At 44.2% G+C, this 13,510-nt stretch overlaps 1 protein-coding gene across 4 annotated transcripts in view; it reads left to right on the top strand.

Moving 5' to 3' along the window:
* The first annotated feature begins 4,262 nt into the window (after positions 1 to 4,262).
* The window catches only part of AGO2 (argonaute RISC catalytic component 2), a 66,854-nt gene continuing 57,606 nt past the window's right edge, over positions 4,263 to 13,510 (top strand). The window contains exon 1 of one of the 4 annotated variants that reach the window (XM_074832799.1): positions 4,263 to 4,562. In XM_074832799.1, the coding sequence (XP_074688900.1) occupies positions 4,532 to 4,562 (31 nt within the window). In that variant the 5' untranslated portion in view covers positions 4,263 to 4,531. Of the gene's footprint in view, positions 4,563 to 5,282; positions 5,639 to 6,796; positions 7,390 to 13,510 lie in introns of those variants that run through there. The other 3 variants (XM_074832890.1, XM_074832708.1, XM_074832617.1) reach the window with 3 other exon arrangements.

A 13,510-nucleotide genomic window follows, 5' to 3' on the forward strand; every position in this document is an offset into this window, starting at 1 on the left:
GGGTTAAGAAGAACATTCTGAAGTTCAACAAGGACAAACATAAGGTCTTGCACCTGGGAAACCATAATGCAGGAGTGCAGCACAGGCTGGGATCTACCCAGCTGGGGAACAGCTCTGTGGAAAGGGACCTGGGGGTCCTGGTGGATGACAAGGTCAATAGGAGTGACCAGTGTGCTGCTGCTGCAGAGAAAGCCAACGGGATGCTGGGCTGCATCAACAAGGGCATCACCAGCAGAGATAAAGTCATTATCCCACTCTGCTGAGCACTTGTCAGGCCACACCTGGAATACTGTGTTCAGTTTTGGTCCCTGCTACACAAAAAAGATGTGGCCAGGCTGGAGAGGGTCCAGAGAAGGGGCACAAAGATGATCAAAGGACTGGACAGCCTGGCCTGTGAGGAGAGGCTGAGAGAACTGGGTTTGTTCAACCTTGAGAAGAGAAGGCTTAGGGGAGACCTTGTCACCATGTTCCAGTGTTTGAAGGGTGGCTACAAAGAAGATGGAGACTGCCTTTTTACAAAGAGTCACATGGAAAAGATGAGGGGTAATGGGTACAAGTTACTCCTGGGGAGATTCCGATTGGACACAGGAGGAAAATTGTTCACAATGAGAACAGTCAGTCGCTGGAATGATCTCCCCAGGGAAGTGGTGGATTCCCCACCATTGGACACTTTTAAGATTCAGCTGGACAGGGTGCTGGGACATCTTGTCTAGACTGTGCTTTTGCCAAGAAAGGTTGGACCAGGTGAGCCTTGAGGTTCCTTCAAACCTGGTATTCTGTGATCTTAAAAGTTAGGCCAGCAGAGAGTTGGAAAGTATGAGCTTAAATCTCCTCAGAGTCAAGAATAAAATTTACATCCTTCTGCTCTGAGTAAAATTTTTTTCAACTGTATCACTGTTATCAAAGACTAAAAGACATTTATAAACTGTGCTTTTTAAATTAATTTAGTTTAAAAAGGAAAGGGGTTTTACTTAGTGAGATCAATGTATGTTTTTCTCATCAAAAGAAAAGTCATATCATTTGTCACTAGCCTATTTGTATATAAAATATTTTCCCCAGATTGCTTCTGCTGATATAAATGATTTTTAAAAGCTGTTCCTAAATACCATCTTTGCTTCCAAAATTATTAGAAAATGCTTAGTTTTTCCAAAACTAATAATTCCTTCTTAGAGACATATCAGTTCTGGGAAATTTCAGCTTGAAATCCAATGACTATGGTAGGTATTGTGCTCAACAGTCACTCAATTTTTTTCTTTAAAGAAACCTGATTTTAAGTGTTTAAGCAGTTCTTATACTACTATATAATTGTCAATATAGCATATAAAGAGCACGTATGAATAAAGAATGGGTTTATAGAGCTTTCAAACCACTCTTTCAAACTGTGCCTTTTCAAAAACTGAGGTCTTTTCGGGTGAAATTGCCTGGTAAGACATAATTAGGTTTCACTGTGCTCCAAAACACCGATTGTCAGGGACAGAAAGCATCAGAAATAAAGCAAGTGACATGGCCCAAAATGAGCATGTGTCCTGTTACTTCAAGAACTGAGGTAGAAGAAAGCTGTAACTCTCTGTTCCTTGGAAATGCTGCTGGAAGTGTGCAGTAGCATAAAAATAGCCTGCAGGAACAACAGAACTACATGAGAAAACTGCTTAAATAAAACTATTTAACTAATTTATTATTTAACTGATTGTGCAAGTCTGCAGTCATGTATACACAGCGATAAGCCCTTTTGCTTATGAAGTGCTAAATCCACAAAAATCAGCTTTAAATCAATATGAGTATATTGCACTCTAGGATGTTCCAGGTATTAATTGCTGTTTTCAGGATCTCTTGTTTTCCAGGGAATTTCTGAAATCAATTGCAGAGTATCCTGTGGAGCCTGAGAGAAGTGTGGGATATGTGTTTATTGTTTTGTGAAACCTCCTTTTACATTTCTTCTATTTCACCTATCTTCTGTTGCTTGTTAGCTTGTTATTTTCAAACTGCTAACTCTTTTGCAATTGTGTGAGGTATCCAATGAAGTTCCACGTGGGTACATCCCTTCAGCATGTAAGCTTCACTGGCTGTTGCTTTCAGGACAGGATTTCACAAGAAGAATGATGTAGAAAGGTGAGACAGAATTCTCTGCGTTTATGTGTCCAACAGTCAGTCAGTTTGGGTTTTGTCCATATATAGGACAGAGATGGCCATTTTCCTGGAAGTCTGTATTGAGCTCATTCCGTGCATCTACAAACATGATCGGATGGAGATTAGCTTCAGTGCTGCTAGTCAGGGTGTCCAAATTAGCCAAGTGGACTTTTCTAGAAACCTATCAGTGTATTTTTGACTCTCTTGTACTTAAATGCAGAAGGTCTGACAGGCATGACAGGAAATGTAACATTAGAGGGAGTTATCTTCCTGATTAGATTGAAGAAAATGATTTAAATATAGTACCAAAACAATCAGATGTCGATACAGGGACTGTGTGGTTTCCCCCTGTCAGCTCGGCATTTAGTACTAGTATAGCAGAAAGGCCAGATTTCCCTCAGATAACTCTCTTCTGGCTCTTAATTTTGGAGATTTCTCCCTCCCCCTCCCCCCATTTTCAGCCTCTAATAAGGCTATATAGCATGAACCAGAAATTATTGGTGGTTGTGCAAAAATGTTACCCAACTCCTCACAGAGATGAAAACAGCAACGCCTTTGCCAGCTCCCTTGTTTATCTTCAAAATTTTGCTAGAGCTACTTGGCTTTACTCTAGAACTAAAGTTGACCCATGATTTTGTCCTCTATTTGTTCATAGTTACTGGTAAATCTTTACTTTCCAGCAACTTGAGGAGCTTGGAATGCAGACAAATCCAAAATCACTCCAGGGGAAACTCTAGTGGTAACAATGGTTTCAGGAGCAGTACACTTGAAGTGAAAGCTGAGCTGTTAATAGCAACCCTTGAATATCTACAAGTATGACCCAAATGGAAGAGTAAACATATAGTTGATGCAGCTTTGGAACAGTGAGATGCTTCTATATCACTGCAAATATGAACTGATATAGGAGGATATGACTTTGTTTGATGAAGCATAGAAGCCGTATGTTTGCCTCGTCCTTTGGCAGATAATATTTACTGAAGGAATTCAGTTGACTTTGAAGGGGCTTGACTGTTCTGGGATGAGAACTGCATTATTTTTTTCAAGGCTTCCGCATCAAAATGGAGCAGGTGAATGAAAGTATGAATCATAGCTGTTATACTGTCATTCTGTAGGTGACACTTTCTGGTGGAAGTGAACATAATTAACTTGTTCTTTGCCTCCTTAGCAGGTTTAAGATTTTTTTTTTCCCTACTTTCTGCTCCTGAAAGGAAGAGGTACCAATGAGGTGATTACAAAAGGATGACAGTTCCTGCAGGAATCACCATCACTGCAAACTTTACATATGTACGGTCAGAGATTATCTGGTTGTACAAGGCAGTGAGGTACCACACCACTGCTGGGTTTCATAGATACAACAAAAAGTGGATGTGGTATGGAGGTGTGAGATCAGTGAGGTGACTGATCTGAGGTTTTCATGGCAGCGTTGCCTTTGTCTCATTGGGTGCTGGGGAGGAAAAAAAGTGAAACAATCAAATCTGGTAACAAGTAAACCGGGCATTTAAGATCAAGCAGCACATGTGATATTGATGCCAATCCAGCATCCCTTTTAAACCCGCATAACTAGGCAAACTGTCTTGAAAGAGAGGTAGTGGAGTGAGAGCTAGAGGCACATGGTTATTTTCCAAGGTCTCACTGAAAGAACAAGTCTCCAGCAGTCCTGGCTGCAGCTTACACTTTGTCTGTTGACGTTGCACCTGCCTAAGGCAGAGGCTTGATAAAAAGGAGCCATGGGTCATCTCGGTGGGTGACTCCAGGGCCTTCGAAAGGCTCCTGCTACAAATGGTTCACGTCTGGTTATCCGCACGGCAGGCGCTAAGAGGAGCAAAGCCCAGCGTGCGCGGGTGCTGCCGGCGGGCTGGGGAAGAGCTGGGCAGAGCCGGTTGATGAAATTCGTGCGGGGGGGGGAGAAGGAGGCGGCTGCAAGGCGGTGAGCCCCGAGGGGCGGACTGGAGGCGGTGGGCGCCCGCTTCGGCCCGGGGCCCCCCCGCATGGCCGGGCTGCGGGGAGCGGGGCCCCTCGGGCGGGCGGGCCGGCCGCCTGCTTCCCGCCCGCCGCGGGGGCCCGGCAGGAGGCCGGAGGAGCCGGCAGCGGGCGGAGCGGCCCTTCCCCGTGACCCCGCGGCTCCTCCCTTCTCCCCACCCACCTCCCCGCTCCTCAGTGCCGCCGAGTAACCTGGTTTCCCGGCGTCGGCCCGGCCCTCCTCCCTCTTTTCTTTTCTTTTTTTTTTTTTCTTCTTTCCCCTTTTCTTTTCCTTCTCCCTCCCCTCCCCTTCCTCCTCCTCCCCCTTCCCCCGACAGCGTAGCCGGGGCTCGGGCTCGCTCCCTCCCCCCCTTCCCTCCCCTCGAGCTGCTGCCGCGGTAGGGACCTGGAGAGAGGCGCCGCCTCCGCCGCCGCACACGGAGACATGTACCCGGGAGCCACCGCCGCCGGACCCGGTGAGGCTTCGGCCGGTTTGGTTTCCCTCCTCCGGGCCTCCCCGGAGCCGCCGGAACGACTTTCTCTTTCTCTCTCGGGGCGGCGGGGCTTGAGCTTGGCGGCCGGGGGGGGTTTGTGGGGCGTGTGAGGGGGGTTTGTGAGGCGTGTGAGGGGGATTTGTGGGGGGTGTGAGCGGGGTTTGTGGGGGGTGTGACGGGAGGTTTGGGGTGTGTGACGGGGGTGACCGTTGGCGCACGCGGCGGTCTGTCAGCGCGGGAGGCGGCAGGAGCCCCTCTGTGGCCAACTCTAGCCCCCCCCCGCCTCCCCTCAGCGCCGCGAGGCGCCAACGGCCGGGCGTTGTGAGGGGGGGACCCTGCGTGAGAGCTCCCCCCCCCGCCTTCCTCCTTCTCCTCCTCCTCCCGCCCCGGCTCGGGCCTGGCTGGAGCCGCTGAGGCCGCGGCCGGCCGCGCTCGCAGGGGAAGGAGGGGTCAGGCCGCTGCCGCCACCTCGGGGAGGGCGGCGAGCGAGCCTGCGTGTCCGGAGGCCCCTTTTAGGGGAGGGTCGCCTTCCCCTGCCCTCCTCTCCGGCGGGAGAGGGCGGCGGGAGGCTGGCCCCAGCCTGAGGAGGAGGAGGGGGGGTGGGGGGAGGCGAGCCCCGAGGCGGCGGGGAAGGAGGGGCGGGCGAAGCGAGGCGAGGGGGGCTGCTCCCCTCTCCTGGGCGAGAGGTCGCCTCCCGGGGCTCTGGCGGCCGCTGCGGTGGGAGACGGCCGAGATCCCCCCTCCGCTCCCCTCGCCGGGCCGTCCCGGGGGTGTCCCCTCCGCTGTGCGCTACGTGCTGCCTTTCCCCAGGCCAGCGCTCGGCTGTTCCTGCCAACTCAGCCTCCTGCTGGCAGCGCGGGGTGGACTGGGGTCTCCATTTCCTCCCTCCCACATCCTCGCAGCGGCTCCATCCTCCTGGGCTGGCCTGGGATACCCGTCTCCCCGCGCACAGAAGTTCAGGCCGCTGTGGCCGTGTTTCGCTAACAGCGTGTTTGTCAACGACTCTGCTGCCCTGGTTTGTGTTGTTTAGATGTAGGTAAACCGTATCCAGATGTCGGGTAAGGCTGGAGGAGGTTATCGGCTTCGTTAGACGTCTTTGGGCTCCGTCATGTAATGAAATCTAGGAGCAAAGGAAAGATGAGTGTGGAGAGAAGAAAGGTTATCAACTCACGCAGGGACATTTAATATTATTTAGGGGAAGGAGAGGTTAATACTGTGGGAGTTTGTGTAGTTAGTATGGGACAGTGTTCTTTCTTTATGGTGTTAGGCTGTTTCTGTGGTGAGAATTCTGGTGTAGAAACTACAATGTTTGGGTGACTGGTACCTAGTTTTCTTCTAGAAAAGTTTCAAAATAAATAGAACTTTATTTTATATTACTGTTCTCAACAGTTTTGCATAAAATCTTTTCCCTTGGAGGGATCATCTAGCAGAAAATAGTGTAGCGAAATATGGGACCTGTACCTTAGATGTCTTTTACTGCTTCACTTACAAATGCTTCTATCTTAGGATCCACAGATAGGTGCTGGCTTCTTTTTTTCTCTGATTTGATTCTCTTGAAGGGACGAGGATCAAGAAAGACAATCAGGATGATTGCTTTCCTCTTAGAGTACAGCTTCTCTGTTTTTACTTTCTTGCTTTTCTTTCTACAGTGCACAAAGGCTTTTTACTAGACACACCAGGAAGATATGTCTTTGCAGCTGTGTGTATCCAGGGTGATGTTCAAGATTTTGCTTTCACGTATAACATCATTTGTGGATTTCAGTACCAATAACTCTGTATAACTATTGATGTAATCATTTGGTGGCTTCTAGTGTCAGGTTCTCTTGCTCAGGTACAGGTATACTTCCAGTTTACAGGTATTCATGGTGCTCAAGTTCTGCTGTTGTTGCTAAGGCTGTTATGTTCACCTCCTATTGATAAGATCTTTTTTGAAGTTATAAATAAGGAGCTAAATCATTGAAAATATTGCCAGTGTATGGGCTGAGAGTAGTTTTACATGTGGGAGTCTATCTTCCTTATTTGCTCTCTGTCCAATCCTGCCGCTCTCCCTTTCACTCAGAATGATCCTACTTCCATGGCACCAGCGTTGGTGGCTGCTGTTTACTATCAGGGACCCACATTCAGTCTGTAATGGTGTTTTCCCCTTACCAGAAAAAACCTCTCTTCACCTCGGGCTCTTGAGAGAACAAACGCTATACTTCTGCTGAGTCCTAGCTTGCTACACGTTACTGGTGTGTGTCTCGGGCTCCTGCTGTTTGCTCTCTCCAGCCAAGCTCATCTTCTGTCTTGTTTACTTCCTAGTTTATCTCTCTGGCTCAGCCTTTTCCCCCTGCGCAGAGCTGGGCAGTGACGGTGTCTGTTCTGGGGTACGAGCTGCGAGTTTTTCTCCACATCGTGAGGCTCTCCGTTTCCTTCCTGTGAAATCATCCACAGAGAGCCTTAGCAGCACAGTGGCTTCTAGCAGTCCAAACAGCTTCCTGCTGCATGCCAAATCATAAGGCAGGGCATTTGAGTAGAGTTTAAGAGAGCGTGGCTGTAGTGTGGAAATGGGGACTGTCAGCAGGATGCTTAGTTGTGTTGTGCAAGGCTACGTGTGGCCTGTGAGCTGCCAGTGAGAGTCCCCTTCCGCACGTTAATCTGATACCTACAAGATGAATGTACGCTGAAATGTTGTTCAGAGGAGTGAGCAAGAAGTGTGGTTTTCAACCATTCACTGAGCCGCAGCTGCCGTGAATGCACAAGAGCTCCAGCCTCTACATGTCTGTCAGCACATCCTTGACACCGCTTAAACGCTCCATTCATGTCTCGGGTAACTTAGATCTTGCTGCTGTTTGCTCCTCCGAACGTTGCTGATGCATATGAACCACTTTGCTCTTCCAGCTCCTGTCGCCAAACTGGGCACCGCAGCCAACCCCGTTCTGAGGGTGCCTGTGGTGCTGGCCTCCTGCCAATGTAATCGCTCAATTTGCCACAGGGTTTGCTATTTTAATCTTAATTCTTTTTCTGGAAACAGTATAAAGTAAGTTAGGAGGCCATATCTGACTAATTTAAAAAAATTGCTGCCTAATGTGGAAACTGTGTTCAAACATGCTGTTACTTTAGGAGTAGGATGTTTTTTATACAAGAGGGGGACATCGTGAAATCACTGTTTTCATGGTTACGAAACCTACGGTCCCTGTTCCTTTTTCCCAAATACTGTTTGAGTTCTTGACTTGGTGTTGAATTTGCTGAAACATTGCTCCCATACACTTTTTTTTACCTTCAAGAGACTATAAAAAGTAAAGAATCTGAAAATATAAGAGAAAATGTTTGGCTTTTTTTAGGAAAAAAGTTTGATGCATTTGGGTATTTTTCTAGAACAGAAAAATGTCAAAGCGGCATAATAAAAATACTGTTGTCCAATTTAAAGAAGTGATAAAAACTTGCGTGAACTCCTGTAACTTACACTGCTTGGTATTCTAGTATTTATAAATTTTAAACTTTGCATGCTGTAGATTCTTAATCTTTGAAAGGGTATTTGATTTATGCCTGCTACTCACGGTTTTAATTTATTGTTGAAGCAGCAGTTGTCTGGAAAAAGGGTGACTTTGTGAAGGGGATACTTTGCATGTAAAATATAACCTTTTATTCCTGACACAGAAAACAACTGTGAGTTCTCTGTATCAAACTAGAGAAACTAAGGTTATTTTCTCGCTTGTCGTTTAGTTGTAAGTTTCCTTTTTAAAATTGTTAATAGACTTTTGAAACTTTTCTCTTTCTTGTTTTTCAGTGCGTGTGCTTTTTTTTAACTCCCATGTATTTTCTTAAAGATATGTGATGATACGCAATGGTTAGATGTTGAGTGTCTTTAGAACTTTTTAGTCCTAAAACATGGTGCAGGGAAGGGTGTGCTCATGCCTTACTTGGGGTGGTAGAAATGGCAACATCTTCATCTTGTGGAATTTAACTCCACCAGTGTCCTCTTAGCATGCGCCCCAGTAGCAGTAAGAACTCTCATGTACCTCCTGTCAAGGGTCTGCCCTTCTCTTCTCAGAAAGGCTTTTTGAATTTTTTTTTAGGGATGGATTTGGACCTGCTTTTACTGTGCTAGCTCTGCTGGTATCACAGATTTGCCCAGTTTCTCTGGCTTAATTTTAGATGGTAAATTATGTTGAAATTCATTGTAAGCTGCCATACATAGAAAAGGAAATGAGAACTTAATGTACAGCTTCATCGCTCTTCCTTTTTGCCTGAGAATTTTTCCTTAAATTTACATTGCACTCGACAACCTACAAAATGCAGTATAGCTTTTTCAAGCGTATTGTTGTCGTGGCCAGTGTATTTTCCTGAGGAAGAAAAAGACTGAGTATTATTATGTTGCTTCAGCTAGCTGTGTAGTCTTAAGGTGGCTTAAAGATGAAGTAGTCATTTGATGAAAAGATAATCGATGTCATATGTGTGAAACAAACTTCAGCCTTGAAGTATACTATTCGCTATATGAAAAGTGAAACATTTTTTTCAGCAATGATTCTCCTACTGACTCTGCAGTTACATGGGATTTTGTACACTTATTCTTCCTTTGTCTTGAAATTTTTTACTTTTGCGGAATCATCTTGTGCTTATATATACTAGTGGTGTATTGTAATTTATATGGAAAGGCCACAGAGGAACTGCCAAACCTTCCTGACTTCCAGGGAAAGTACTCTGCTTTCACCATTTGTATACCCTCTCCTGCACTGCTATCGCCACCAGCCTTCCTCTGTTTCTCAGAAGAGTGGGAAAGGGAGTTAAAGGCTTTAACTATGTAGGGAAAATATGTCTTAGATTCTCATATGATGGTCTTTCTTCTACCCACTTTGAACAGTGTAAGAGGGAAAGATGTTTTTTCATTTCAGAAAACAGCTCTTCTAAATACTTTTGGCCTTCTAGAAATTGCAGAGATCAAGTTGATGAACATGGTAAACTTGTAACTGCTAAATTGACTTTGCTAACATACACAGTTCTCACTAATTAGGAACTTTATGTGCATAATGAAAGTCTTGTTCATGTCAGCTAAGCATGTGCTGACAATAGCTTTACAAAACTTGTAAGACTTTTCAAAATTGTGTTGTGTATTGCCTCCCTTATTTCAAGTTTTAGTGGAATAATTGGTTATATTTTTAGTGACAGATTTTCTAATACTCAGACTACCAGAAAATATTACTAAATTTGAAAATTAAGAACAGTCAACCTCCAGTATCTTATTTTTGGTAAGTTATGAACTAGAAAAAAATAGCTGGTGGAAAATATTACGTAGTTTTAACCGTAGTGGCTGTGGGTAGGGATCTGTTCCATGCATTGTCCAATTAATTTGCTTTAGTATCGTGCATCCTTTCTGATGTACACACAAAGCAGCTCACTGGAATGTAAAGTATCTCTTATCGACTGGGAAAGTGCTGCTCTTTCCAACTCAGTGTAAGGGCTTGTTTTCTTTTTCCATTTATTGTAATACCCAAAGTTGAACTTAAACACTTCCTTATCCATTTTATGCTGTCAAAATTGGGAAAAGTAAAACACAGAACTGAATACTATCATCTCCAGGTACACTACACAAGTCCAGTCTGTCTCATGTCTTACACCAGAGTTGTAATTTCTTAGTACGCAGTTCTCTTTGGGAGACATTTCTAAGAAGTAGTGCTTCAAAGAGACTCTTTAGTACTGTCCAGGAAGTGTTTTTTTAATACTCAGACTGCGATGATGCCCATATTTTTGTATACTCATGACTTTTAATAGCTGCTGTCTTTCGGTGTGTTTAGTGCTCACCATAGGTTAGTACAATTTATTTGAACTTCTCTATTTTAATGTGTTTTGCTTTTACTATTCCCTTTTCAGAGTAAACTTGGTGCTTTTAAATAAAGTTTTAGTTTGAGTTATTTCATCTGTTTCTGTAGTCCCTTTGCAGAAAAATATTTCTCCTAAATATCTTTATAGCTTTGCTGCAACTGTGAAGCCATGGAATACCTGGTGACCTGGCTTTGTAGAAGGAAAAATTTTGTGTTTTTTTTTTTTTTTTGTTTTGTTTTTTTTTAAGTATGACTTCACAGAAGTGGACACCGCCAAGGTAGAAACAAACCATTGATTTACATGGGAAAGTACTGTTGATAATGACATAATCAAGTCAGTCCAAAGCTTGCTTTGATGTTTTTCTCCCTTGCTGCCACCAGTGTTGTCTTTTGAATTCTGTTCTCATTGAGCTGTCCACAGTGCTGCCAAATTTTGTTTGTGAAAGTGATTTTTTTTTTCTTAATCACAGATGTGACGGGAGTAGTTCATTCTCTCCTGTTGTAATTTGTTTGTCCTCTTCTGGTTTTTGCCAGTGTTTTATCAGTTGTGTTTTGTCTTTGTTGTAGGTTTTAGTCTCCATTCAACCTTCATTAAACAGGCAACTGAAAAACTCTTCATTGCTGAAAGTAGATTTAAAAGCTGTCTGTGTGTCAGCCTGCAGTTTCACATTCATCTTAAAGTAGCCTCGTGTAGCCCTGCTGCAGAAAGAAATGGTCGTGCAGGCGTTCGTGTGGGAGGCTGCCTTGTGCACTGTTGGGCAGACCAATCCCAACCAAAACCACGTCCCTTTCATTCCTTGCCTTCGTGCCCCCTCCTAGTTTTATAGCTGCTTTGCTTCTCTGCGGGAACACTCATGGTAATGTGAGTTTTGGGATCACAGGGCAGACTGAACAGCTGCGTGAAGGCAGGACTTCTCTTTCAGTGCTAGTTCTGTCTTATCTCAGCTTAAGTTGTATGTGAGCTTATTACCACCTGAAGTGAAGTTGTTATGGCCTGGGTCCCGGTGTTAATATATGCCATGATAGCTCTGCAGTTGTGAAAGTCTCTATCTTTGAGAGAAGTGTTAAAATATTTAACTTTTCAGAGATACAGAGTAACTACATACATCTGCACTGTTTTGGGCCCCACATGTCTTTCCTAACCGTTTTTCTGGCAGCACCCTGATTGCATTCCCTTGTATGAGTTGCTTTAAAATCAGGACGTGGCGACTATGCTTAATGTTAACTCTTCACCTGTGTGAAGAATTAATTCACATTACATATAATTCCATAAAATATGTATGAGTCTGAAGACTGTGTTTAAACACTATATGAATTTTATGTCTCATTATGTCACTTCCAACCTGTGTTGGGGTGTGAGTGAGACGAGGGGGCTGCGGAGCAAAAATTAACTCTTCAGTCTTTTGAGGAATAAACAAATCTCAGCATGTCATCTTGGGGAGCTTAAAAATATGTTTCTGAAACTATGTTGGGTTTGCAGCGCAGATTTGCGTATAGGGAATCAAGTTGATGATTTCATATGTAGTCTAGAAAAAAAAATCGTAACTCTTTTCTGGCCAGACAAGGAGCTGACTTGGCAGGCAGCGTTAGATACCGTGGGTGGCTCTGTTCAAGCTGCTAATGTCACAGATTGGAGCTTTAGAACTTTTTGTCTTAGTGGTGCTTTTTTTGTGTTCTTAGTTCAGTCATGAAATTTATGTTAGAGCTTATTAATGTGAGAGAATAATGAAATTTAAATTTTAATTTAGTAGTAGGAAGTGTGTGTGGATGTGCTAATTTAGACTTATTTTAAATAAGCCAATTTTAGAAGAATTCCCAAGAGGGGAGGTTTCACTGGCTTAGCTAGATCAATCTAAAAATTGTTTGAAGTTAAACTTGTCATGTAGATGAATACGGCTTTAAAACATAATCATTACTGGGGCCTTGTTATATACCTTCTGAAACTTGTTTAGCAAGTGTTTACTATTAAAGGACAGGCGTCTATTCATATGGAGGGTAAATTCCTATCTAAATGTTGCTGTGTTCTTGGCTTCGCTTATCCTTTGATAATGAACTTATTTCATTGTCCTTTCATACAACTTGTGGTGTGCAGTGAATGCTCCCTTTCTACTATTTTTTTTTGTCAGTCCCTCTGTTGGTTGTGCTCTCCTGCCCCATCATACTTCTCCATTGCTTCTGAAATCTTCATTTGCTCCCATGTGGAGGACAAGACTTTGGGAGAGCAGGGGTTTTCTGGTTTGCACTTTTTAACTGCTGGTGAAATGTAACGTTTCTCAAACAGTAGTACTTGTCAACTTCATCTCTTCTGACTTGAATATTTCTGTTGACAAGCTAATGAAAGATGTAGTAAAGTTTAAAGAAAACCCAAAAAAACCACCAACCCTCCAAACCACAAACAAAACAAAACTAAAATAGAGAAGAAACCCAAGTTCAGGTAGAAATGACAATACAGAAGAATGAATGTCTCTGTGCGCCAGTACATTCTTATTGGGAAGAGCTTCGGTGTTTAATGAGGGAATGCTTGAGAATAATTTGTATGGATTCAGAGCATTTGCATAAGGGCGTGTTGTTTAAAAATTGAGAGCTTCATTCAGAAGGAGGAAACTTCCCACCAGGGCAAGGAAGTGAAGCTTTATTGTTTGGGTCTTGTTGTGTGATTAGAATACACTAGTGGTATTTTTTTCCCTAATTGTTTCTGACTTGAAAATTCCCTTTAATGTAAAATTTCAGTGGAGGTATAGGCCTCTCTGTAGGAAATCTGTATGTGACTTTTTTTTAAACTTACCTTTCACTGAATCCTTAAAATAATGCACAGACCAAAAATGAAAAGGCCATTGAATGACTCGAGCGTGTCCAGAGAAGGGCAACGAAGCTGGTGCAGGGTCTGGAGCACAGGTCTGATGGGGAGCGGCTGAGGGAACTGGGGGGGTTTAGTGTGGAGAAGAGGAGGCTGAGGGGAGACCTCATGGCCCTCTACAACTCCCTGAAAGGAGGGTGCAGAGAGGGGGGATGAGTCTCTTGAACCAAGTAATAAGTGATAGGACAAGAGGGAATGGCATCAAGCTGCGCCAGGGAAGGTTTAGACTGGATATTGGGAAGTATTTCTTTGCAGAAGGGGTTGTTGGGCAT

The sequence above is a fragment of the Strix aluco genome, chromosome 1, assembly GCF_031877795.1.
Source record: "Strix aluco isolate bStrAlu1 chromosome 1, bStrAlu1.hap1, whole genome shotgun sequence".
In the NCBI taxonomy this organism is placed as follows: Eukaryota; Metazoa; Chordata; class Aves; order Strigiformes; family Strigidae; genus Strix; species Strix aluco.